The sequence below is a fragment of the Amphiura filiformis genome, chromosome 5 (genome assembly GCF_039555335.1).
Source record: "Amphiura filiformis chromosome 5, Afil_fr2py, whole genome shotgun sequence".
Classification (NCBI taxonomy): Eukaryota; Metazoa; Echinodermata; class Ophiuroidea; order Amphilepidida; family Amphiuridae; genus Amphiura; species Amphiura filiformis.
The window spans coordinates 31,604,817-31,616,518 of NC_092632.1; the positions used below are offsets into that span (position 1 = coordinate 31,604,817).

Here is an 11,702-nt window from a genome sequence, read left to right on the forward strand (position 1 = left end):
TAAATGTATGATAGAAAGATCCATCGGTACTCATCGGGACACCAATAGCTCTATGGAAACAAACTAAACATGATGCCTTAGCAAAGCCCTGTTTAGAGAAAGGTTAATACAGCTGATTATTTCCTTAACCAAGTTTTCTTTCAGATACATTGTATATGACACTGCACAGATTAGGATGAAGTACCTGATCAAGATGAACTTTAAACAATCAACACCATGGTAGCCATGGGTAACGAGACATGAGGATGGAAGGCAGGTGGTGAACAAGGGGGATCATTTGAGGCTTGCAAGGTCTTTGTATATGATACTGCATAGGTCAGGATGAAATACTTGAGCAGGATGAACTTTAAGCACTCAACATCATGGTAACGAAACATGGCAAGCAGGTGGTAAACACAGGAGATCAATTGAGTTTTGTCAAGGTCTTCATAGCGTTGACAATCAAATATTCTACAAGTTTGGTGCTCTGTGTAGTACATGCTAGTTTTTGTATGGACAATATTACGGGTATTATTACTTATGCGTTGCATGTCTTGAAAAGTGATCATCAGTATTCTGAACATTGTGGTTGGTGATTTGATTGAATTCTGATTCACTAGTGATGTAAATGCCTTCCTATGCATCAGAACTACTTTGTTCTTATTATTTTAATACCAGGTTGTATGGTAAAATCTAAATTATCACAATGTGCGAGAATACGCACCATTGCTGCCTTGTGGGTGGGGGGTGTCAATTTTATACATTTAAAAAAAATTGTTTTATTGCATTTTTATTGTACTGTACATATATACATGAGCTTTTATTATGGTATTCACCTTGAAGCAGTATTAATCTGAATGTAATGGTTGATGATTTCAATGGAATTCTGATACATTCCAGGTATGAGAATTTTACCTATTTAAACAGGAATTCCTGTTTGTTTGTTTGTTGTTGTTTTTTTGCCAAATTTCCATGTTGTTTTAATTTTTAGCCTGTTTTGGGGCACTGTTATTTTTTCTTAAGAATTTTATTTTTATTTTTGAAAGGTCTTCTCATGCTTGAACATTCAATATTCAACATTCACATTTGAAATAAATCAATGAAATGCAGTAAAATTGCTCTAAAAATGCAAAATGTTTTGTCGGTTTTTTTTAACATACATTCTATTGATGTTTATAACCCACTTTTCAACACATGACTGCTTGGATCAGATCAGGTCCGCGGTTGTTGATGCTCTGACCCAATTTCTTGGGTCTACTTGCCGTGTGTGATGATGTCATATGAGCAGATGACGTCATCAAAACACAGATTTAAATAAAAAATTAAAAGAATCATCTGTTAAAAACTGAATATGTGGCAGCTAGAGTAGCTTATTCCTTGCTCATGAATGGAGTGATTCCATTGCAAACCGTCCCGGTAACAGTATTCAAACCGTCCAAGTAACAGTATACAAACCGTCCTAGTAACAGTATGTTTTGAAAAATATTAAAAGGGATGTTTAGTTATTATGCAAGGAAAATAGATTTCAATTTTGACATCCTTAAATGAAAACCAAACCTTAAGAGCTTTTCATACTAAAAAAAAGTGTCGCAAATTCAATGAGAGAAGAAAGGCGAACAATATTCCTAGGTATGTAGGCAGGCCACAACTATGCACTTGCTGTTTTTTTCAAGGGTGCTCTATTTTACAGTAGTCAGTTTTTTGGGGTTTTTTTAAATCACAACTCTTCAAAAAATCATGAAAAGTTGGTCTGTCTTTTTGGTTGTCTAAATTAAATGACGCATACATGTATATACATAGGGACCCATTGTATTCTACATTGAGTAATTTATTTTTGATAAGTAGTAAAAGTTATGAACTAGGGTTTTTTTACAAAGGCATTTGACAAGTGTATTTGCTGGTTTAACAATGGGGATGTAACATTTTGTATAATAAGATTTTGTAGTTAGACTTTTATATATACCAAAGAAAAGTACCAAATATAGTATTGTATAAAAGTGATTCACTCTCTTTCTTCCCACCATTTCTATCTTCATAGAAAAGTCGATAACATTCCGTAAGTTCCAAGAGTGATCTTGCATGCTCATATGGAAATAATTTAGCCCAATGAGGGAAGTTGTTTTGCAAAATTCAGGTTGCTCCACAGAAATTAACCAGGAGAATCGGGACTTGCCGCCATCTTTACTCAGGCATGGGGGAAATAATTGGGGCTATTTGCGTTTACTCAAAGTGTATTCTGAGCAATTGCTGCTTGTACTTAACACTTGCAGACAGTATGGGCAATGTGAAACACTTCATGTCATGTGACATAGTCATTGCTTCAAAAGTAGCGACACAAATGTGTATTTATCATAAGATTTGATACAGTATTGTTTTAGTTTCCTTGTGTGCTGTAGCCTTGGACTTCCTGCAGAATACCCCAATTATTCCCCCATAGGTGACAGTACCAATATACAGGGTGGAGTAGGGAGTCTGGATCTGGATTATCATTTCTGTGGGTTGTACTTAGTTGTGTTGTTGGTAACATTTTTATATTAAACAGGATTTTTACCTTATGAGTTAGTGTATATTTTTTAATAGTTTTTTTAGTTAAGTTGAAAAATTGCACTTATCAGTTATTTTAGTTTGACAAGATCGGGTTTTTTTTTTGTAGTAATAAGTAGTATACCATATATATGAGCAGGTTTTATGTATCTGTCACCATGTATATGAGCAGGTTTTATGTATCTGTCATGCGCTGAAATATTTACACCTATTAATGTGTTACTTTATCATTTCTTTCTTTTTTCTATAAAAAATCCTCAATATTGGATGATACAGTAATAGATAAACTAAAAGATCAACTGTGCTACTTGTATATATGTGACACGATCTGGTCCATGGAGGCCAAAGGCAGCAAATTTGAAATTGAAATAAAGGCACAAATATGAAGTAGAAAAAGATAAAATACATAAGAAAATAGACATCACAAAATGTCAACAACTTTTGGTGTTTTCAGTATAGCCTAATCATAGTAATGTTTGTATAAGGTAATGATCATTATAGTAACTCAATTTTTCAAAATGACTCCTTTGGCTTCCATGGACCAGATCATGTCACATATATACATATGTTAGTGTAGAAGTAAAATTAGCTCTCATTTAAAGGATATTTAGTTAAAATATCAAATCAATCACTTAGTTGCTTGTAGACTGTAAATATGACATATAAATACCACGATTAAGTTCATTTATGTAGTTTAGTTAGTTACTTTTTTGAAAGCATAATATTAAACACTAGTTCAGTTACATTGTATTGATTACTACAAATACCAATACTAATGAACAACTATTAAATGTACACATTATAAGTCAGATTTTTAAGGCAATGTATCTAAATGCATCTTGATCAATATTATGTTGCGACAAACTGGAAAAACAAGGGACCAGTGAGTCATTAGAGAGGTCTGAATGACAGCTAAAGTAGCAATTATCATTCACATCACAAGGTTACATTTCAGTGTTATAGTTCATTTTAATAACATGTGTGACACATTAAAACAATTGGATGTACATGTAGTATCATAAAAAATGCATTAAATGTTAACACACATACTTGTTGCATGAGTAAATGGTAGGAGGAATAAGGGAACAAACCAAAAGTTTAATCATGTCATATAAACCAATGTGCTCTTATTTACAAACGTAATCAGAAATTTGGTTAATAGGATGTCATTGAATTTTTGGTTTGTTCCCTAAATGAAACATAGCAAATGTATAATAAAAAGTGACTTATTCTTCCTACCATTCCTGTCATCAAAGAAAAGTCAATAACATGATATAAGTTCCAAGTGTTGTCTTGCATCTATGGAAGCTCTTGTTGAAATAATTCAGCCCAATGAGGTAAGAGGTTTTGCAAAAAATGGACATGTATAATTACTATAGTACCAGTTGTACCACAGAAAGAGAGAAGGATAATAAGGACTGATCACTGCCATCTTTATCCGGACATGGGGGAAATAAATTGGGGGTATTTCGGAACCAATTGTTGCTTGTGCGTAACACTAGCATTTGCAGACAGGCGCAATTTGAAACACTTCAAAGGAGCGACACAACTGCGTATATATCGTAAGATTTAATGCAGAATGTTTTTCTTTTGTGTCTGAGTGCTATCAGCTTGAACTTCCTGACCATACCCCAATTCTCCCCATGGCTGAGAGCACCAATATACAGGGTGGTGTAGGGAGTCTGGATTGCCCTTCTCTATATTTGTGGGTTGTACTGAGTCATGTTGTTGGTAACATTTTGATAACAGTAGGCCTACTTTATTATTTAAGAGTATGTCGAAACAGACAGGTAGGCTTGTTATGTTACAAAAAAATTATGGTGCTTTTTTTAAAATATTTTTTTACTTAGTACTTGGTAAGACGGAAAGTGGACCCTCAGTGGGTCCAGCCTTCCAGCGCTAAGCACTAGGCCTTTGCGTTAGGTGCAACTTCCGACTAAAAATTGTGCTTATCAGTTATTTGAGTTGGATAACATCTTTTTACAAGTAGTAGTATACCATGTATAGCTAGCAGCATATATTACGTTTAACATGCCCTGCACTAACATATTTACACCTATATAGCAGTGTGTTACTTTATCATTTTATTTCTTTACCTCAAAATTGGATGATACAGTAGATAGACATAATATCAACAGTGCTGGTTTTTGGTTTGTATTTATACATACTTTAGTGTAGAAACAAATTATATAATATTTAAGTAAAAGTAGTTCTCACAAATTAATCACTTAGTTATGAGTAGAACTGTCAACATAATAATGATTATTTACGTAGTTTAGTTACTTGATTGAAAACCATACTATTAAACAGTAATCCATGTTACTTTGTATTGATTACTAAAAGTAATACATATTACCATAAACATCTGATTATAGTCCCACTGGTTTTTTAGATGGCAAAAATCTGAAAGAGAGTGGATTATGATCGATTATCTGAATAAAAGAAGTCGTCGGAAAATCAGACACCTATCCACATTTTCCAAAGTCTAGTGTGACCAAGTACACAGTACATAGTTGTCATGTTTTTCTTAAGCTCGCAACATTTTTGAGTTGGTTTATATGACCCTCCACCTTTGAAAACATAATTGTTATTTATACCTGTTGTATGTGTGTATATTAGACCAATTTACTAATTTTCTGGCGTGGCGTTAAAATCCATGACATAACGAAAATTCATAAAAATTACTATTCAAATATGGCAATGAAGTTGAAGCAGTGAGGTTTGCAAAACTTATCATGGAATTATAATAGGATATTGTCTGAATTTCATTTCCAAATTTACCCGCCATGCTGGTGGGATTATTAGTACATGTGGGACTATAATCGAGTGATTACGGTACATTGTACACGGATAAGTTAGTTGTAGATTTTTGTAGAGAATGTATTTATCCAATGCATCTTTATCCATTATTATGTGTTGGCAAACCTAGAGAAACAACAGACCAGTGAGCCATTAGAGAACTCTGAATGATAGCTGCAGTCTGGTCCTCAGACTTGGCGAGCCCCATGGGCTGTTCTGCCTCTTTAGATTATAAAGTAAGAGAACCAAAAAACAGTGGTATCATAATGACATAATTCAGTGTTATAGAAGTTGTTAATAACATGTGATGGGACACATGAAAACAATAGCATGTATATGTGTTTAATATGTTAACACACATACTTATCAATGACACAAGGTTACTGCTGAAAGGTGGGTGACCTGATGACAAACGCTTGAGATTTTGACACCTGATTTCATAGCCAAAGTAAAATTGTAGGTTTGAGATATGTTTCCTTTAATAGGAACCAAAACTGGTGGCATCATGCCCCTTGGTGGTACACCACCCATAATATACCATTCTATGGGACATGTTATGCACATGTTTTAATGTGATAAAATACAAACAGGTGGAGTAATAATTTAACACAAAACTTGGAATCAAGATTGTTTTTGGTGAAAGACTTCCATCCATATAAGAAAGAAAACACCATATGAAAAAAATCGGACCATCGGCTTTTAAAAGCATGAAATAGCATAATCTGGTGTACTTTTGTTGCATATCTGTTGCATAAGAAAAAAGTACAATGAAAGTTCCATGTTTTTATCAATCAGTGCCTAACAACTTATATAATTCTTTGGTTCAGACATCATGCCATGCAGCTGAAGTAACTGCAATGGAGAATAATTTGCTTTTATTATTTGGAATGTTAGACCATTTTCAGACAATAGCTAAGTAGATAATAATGTTAGCTTAGACTAATTTGTATTAACGAGTACATGTATTACTATTTAATGGGTTAAAACAGGCTCAAAACAACCACCTATATAGTCTGTGGACCTTCCTCGAGTCGGTAAAAAATCCAAATTTTGAGATTTTCTTAAACACTGCTAATTTTTGTAGGAATCTGTTGTGCTAGTTGGATTCCTTGGATACTTTTATATACTTCTCATCATTGCATTTAGAGAGACAATAAACAACAATATCTAAATTACTGACTCGAAGGACGGTATGCAGACTATAGGGGGACATTGCATCAAGAGAGATGCAAAGGCACTCAATTTTAATTTTGGTAGCTGTGCGGTGCAGAGCTCATTTTCATGCAAAATACAGGCTTCTGAACTGAAATTTCTACATATATTTTTGGATCTAGTGAACTAAAATTGGGCCAAATTATAGGGTGTGGAGGTAATAAATTCCAGTTGTTTTCCAAGTTAGAGCTAAATACATACAAATGTCCAATTTTGAGGCAAACAAACTGGAGCATGATCACCAAATGTGGGTCTTCAGAATTCCTGGAGAGCCTGAAGATGGGACCCTTGACTGCTGCATATGCCTTTTCATGTGAGTGCCCTATGTGATTAAACATCTTTACTAGGTCCAAATATAGTGGGAGAGGGATAATGGCCCAAGAAGTGATGGTCTTTTATTGTTGACAATCATCATATTTTATGGAGTTAAAGTTACTCATGGTTCTGTTGCATGTACTGTACAATGATTGAATTAAAGCATGAAATGCCACCATCTTATCAATTATCATTGCACTGCTTGCCCCACACCTTTGTTTCATCAAAGATCCTAAAATTTTTGTTTCAATACCAATGGGACATTTTTTGTTTTGGCTATAGCCCTCTCTTCAGAAGGATATCATTATAATTAATACTTGCTCCAGTCACATTTGATGCTAATTTTGTTGCACAATTATATGGGGTTCTTTTTATGAGCTTTTAAGGTATAAGGGGAGGGATTGGGTGCTAGAAAATTATTAGAATTTCTCTTTTAATATGACTCAAGGGCTCTGGTATGAACGTTTCAACAGTATTTTTTGTGGGACATGAGAACACATCGGCCATATCAAATTCAATTCTTTGTCCTGATATCAAATAATTTTGATATCAGAAGGACATTCTTCGTATTCAGAATGCAATTTGATATGTCTGATGTGCTCTCATGTCCCACAAAAATACTGTCCAAACGTTGCACAAATCATCTTTAAAACCATAACTGCATTGGTCAATAAAGTGTTAACCACAAATAGACTGTTTTTTCATGATTTCTTCGGAAATACATAGAGTTAGAACATCAAATTTCAGGATAGTAATGAGAAAAATATGATCAATTTATATGATACCAAAAACTCATCAACAATGAGAAAAATCAGCTTTTGCTCTGGTTACGGACCTATAAGTGGATAAAATGGCCTAAACTAAAGCCTATAGTATAGCACCCTTTCCAACCTTCTCTAATCTCCATAGACTTTACATTTAAAATGGAAAGTTCCATTAAAAAAGAAACCCATTCAAGTTTGTAATAAAATTTGCACAAAATGCTAATTGAGCAAGTACATAATTATAATGCGCTACCCCGGTAGTTTTCGAGAGGGGCTATAAAAAACAAATTGTTTTTTTATATTATCATATTGGTCTTTTCAAAAATAAATTGTTCATCTGAACATAGGTGCCCAGTACTCTACATTAATGATAATCAGGTAATATGGGTCAGAAGCTGTCAGAGTATGGCTTGGCAAGTACAAAAGTTGTGACAGCTGGGATCTTTAATTTTCAGTTTTTACTTACTTTGCTATGTTGTAAAATTAGGGTTTTGCTTTTGCCAAAATTGTTAAAGCAGCTGTATTCAATAAAGCTTAGAGCTTTCAGTTTCTCATATTCTTTTTGTGTTAATAGTCTGTGTGAACCCAAGATATTAATTTTAAACTGGCTGGAGAAATTCATATAGTCCAGTACATACGAGTGTTTAATGTGCATCCCCCGGGACTCTACCAAACCAACTTTTTTTAGCTTCCTTTTATGGTCCTATAACACATTCAAGATGTTAGCAAAAAATAAATCCCTGCACTTCGGCCACATACAAGGTTAAAGGTCAACACAGTGGTCAAATTTCAAATCCTAATTCTACTCAAGAACGGTATGTCGCAGGTAGATCAAACTATACTTTTTTTGAATCCTTGCAATGAGAGTAATAATTCGGTGTGCTTGTTAACCAGATATGAGCAACTTTTAAATTTGACCACTGTGTTGACCTTAAACCTTGAATATGGCCTGAGTGCTGGGAATTATGTTTTGTTAACATTTTGAATGTGTTATAGGACCATATTATGGAAGGTAAAAAAGTTGGTTTGGTAGAGTCCTTTGGGGTGCATCCAGTATGAATGTACTGGACTAATATTTTAGGACTATGAGAAATATCTAAGTAAGAAAGAGTTCTGTCAACTTGTAAATAGTGATTATTGTTAACTTCTGTGCACTTTTTTTCTTCTTTTGTTGTACTGTTTTTCCTTTTGAGGGGAAACTTTCTACAAGAAAATGGCAGGATAAAATGAGTCCAGCATGCACAGACATGAAATGTTGCACTAAGGTATTCGATTAGCATTAAATGATGAGATGCAATCCCACTAGCGGAAACAGGGGTGCCCATGGTCACAGAAAAAAACCCAAAACAAAAACAAAAAAAGCAGACCAAAAACGTTTTTACCGTTTTATCCTCCTGGCGGTTAGAATGTTCAGGGTTAAGGTACTGGTTTTAGGCTACAGTTAGGGTTTAATGGTACATGTTTAAAGGCCCATTCAGTGATTTGCTCATCCGGAAAATCGCAAAAATCATCAAAATTCAGATTTTGGTACCTTTGTCATTGCTTGCTAGTGGTTCAGCTGAAAGCTGTGTATGTAGGACAAAATAAGACATTTACATGAATCTGTAATTATGGAGCTTCAACTTCGTCAATACTGCTGTTTTCTTTGTTTATTGCCAAATTGTTCATTTCAAAAATAACAAATGACAATTTGAATGACTTGCCTATCCTTCACTTTTAGGCAATTTATAAACAATTTTAATTTTTTATACTTGCGCTGGGGTCACTGAATGGGACCTTTTCTTTGGAAGCACTGGTCCATAAAATAACAGTTACTATTTTGTGACCCCTTATGGATATCAGTTTATATTTTCATGACCCCTTCTCGCTTCAATACACAGTCACAAATACCCAGATATCGATATTTTGTTATATGAGGTTAGGGTTAGGCAGTATGCAGACTCGATGTAACATATCTACGTTATTTAATCTAGTCCCATTCTATTTCCAGTAATGTTAAAGTTCTAACGAATGTTTGATGACGTAAAATCGATAATATGTTACGTATAATATCTGGTAAAACTATATTATCGCTTTTACGTCATCAAACATTCGTTAGAACTTTAACATTACTGGAAATAGAATGGCAATAGATTGAATAACGTAGAATAAAATATTTTGCGTCTAATAAAAAGTCTGCATACAGCCATAAGGAATAAGGGAAACGTGCAGGTTAATATAGGTCTACAGTTTTAGGGTTAGGGGCTACGATATATGTATTATATTAAAAGTGTAAAGGCTTAGGCTATATATATTGCACCCGGCTATTGCATTTGCTGCCAACACTCCAAGAGTTGCGGAAGATTCCAGGAAATTACGTCAATCTTCCACGTCCGACACATTCAAAAATCTCCCGGAACTTTCCAGATTGTCAATTTCTGATAATATTTTTAATGTAGCCTAAACGAATAGGCCATAAGTCATGCACTGTCCAAACATGCAGCTCTAAACCTCCAAACAAATAAATGTGTTTTATCTGGCGTTTTCCTGTCTTGTCTCTATTGAAGAAAGACCTAAAAATAAGTACAGGTAGAAATTTCAAATCATTCTAAAACATTTAATCACTGTAGCACGTATATCGTATCTACCGAAGTAAAGTATAGGACTCCCCGTACCACAAACTGACGACTTTAACGATTTTGCATGTTTTCTTACATTTGCAGTGACAAAATTGTAAGACTTGGCACAAGCATTCAAAATCTTGAGTATAGGCTAAGAGTGAGCTCATAATTTTAATATTATATGTTATTTTTGCTAATTGGTTATGAAAAAGATTGGAAATGTGTTTTCCAAAAATTAGAATGGTTAAATTTGAAATTAGTCTTTGTTCAAGTCTTTGGGCGTGATTGTCACAGAATACGAAAAAGGTCGAAAAACACCCTAAAAATGCATGTTTTTGGCTCTTATTTCCAAAAATTGACCAAAAAAATTAAAATTTGACTTTTATTGCCAGTTAGGACTACCTAAAGGATTAGATTAAGCAAAATTTGGCAAAACCGGATAATATTTTTTAATCCAAAAAAATTAGTTCTGTAGTTTTCTGGAATGGGGAGTAGTAGTTCGGGTAATTCTTCATAAGTTTTGTATGATATATAATTTTCTTGCTGATTCGTTCGTTGACAAAGGTACCGCGATCCCGGACCGCGATTCAATTTTTATGTCTAACTACAGCCTGTCTCAAAAAAAATTGTGCAAGTGAAAAGCGCCCTCTCTGGCAATTAGAAAATACCATTGTGACATGATTCTTACATCAACGTCAAGGGCGTAGTCATAGCTCTCAAATGCCGTTTGTTCTGTTCAATTTGCTTGTTTTAATCTCGAGATATGTTTAGTTAAAGACAAAAGGGTAAAATCACAATTGTGCCACTTTACTAGAAGCAGGCTTTACATGTAACAGTGATAGCATCAAGTTTATCAAGAGTTTCTTCGTAAAATCAAAAGAATGCATCAATTACACAATACAAAAATGTTTTTTGACCGTCTTTACTGTTTCATCATGATGCAGGAATGATGATTCTCTTTTTCCACTTAAAAGAGATTAAAAGATAAATACATATTTCACATTCTGCTGTAAAAATTATATACCTGTGCATGTCAATGATTTTATCATGGTAAATACTGCTCTTTTAGTCACTTAAGGCATGTTAAAAGACAAACAAATATTGCACACTTAGGTTAACTAGACTTAGCTGTGGTCTAAGACCACGAACACAGCCGTGTTGTGACCCCTTAATGACCTTTGACCCCCAAATCTACGAAAACCCCATAGGCATTGGCTTATGTCAATGTATGTGTGCACATAGTATCACTAGGCTCTGCTATGTTATTTGTGACAGAAGGGACATTTTGAATGTTTTTCGTCTTGGACCGGAAGTGACCCTTTGATGACCTTTGGCCCCAAATAAAAAAATACCACATATACATTAGGTAAACATAATTCATGTGTACACATACCGTCACTCAACTATGTTTTTCTTAGCTAATAAAATTTTTTGAAGGAATTTGGTTTTATACCGGAAGTGACCCCTTAATGACCTTTGACCTCAAATC

General features: G+C 34.2%; 1 protein-coding gene across 3 annotated transcripts in view; it reads left to right on the top strand.

Moving 5' to 3' along the window:
* LOC140152977 (poly [ADP-ribose] polymerase 1-like) overlaps positions 1 to 8,169 on the top strand; it is a 65,360-nt gene extending 57,191 nt beyond the window's left edge. For all 3 annotated transcript variants that reach the window (XM_072175535.1, XM_072175536.1, XM_072175537.1), the window contains exon 22: positions 145 to 8,169. In XM_072175535.1, the coding sequence (XP_072031636.1) occupies positions 145 to 223 (79 nt within the window). In that variant the 3' untranslated portion in view covers positions 224 to 8,169. The remainder of the gene's footprint in view (positions 1 to 144) is intronic.
* The last annotated feature ends 3,533 nt before the right edge of the window (positions 8,170 to 11,702 follow it).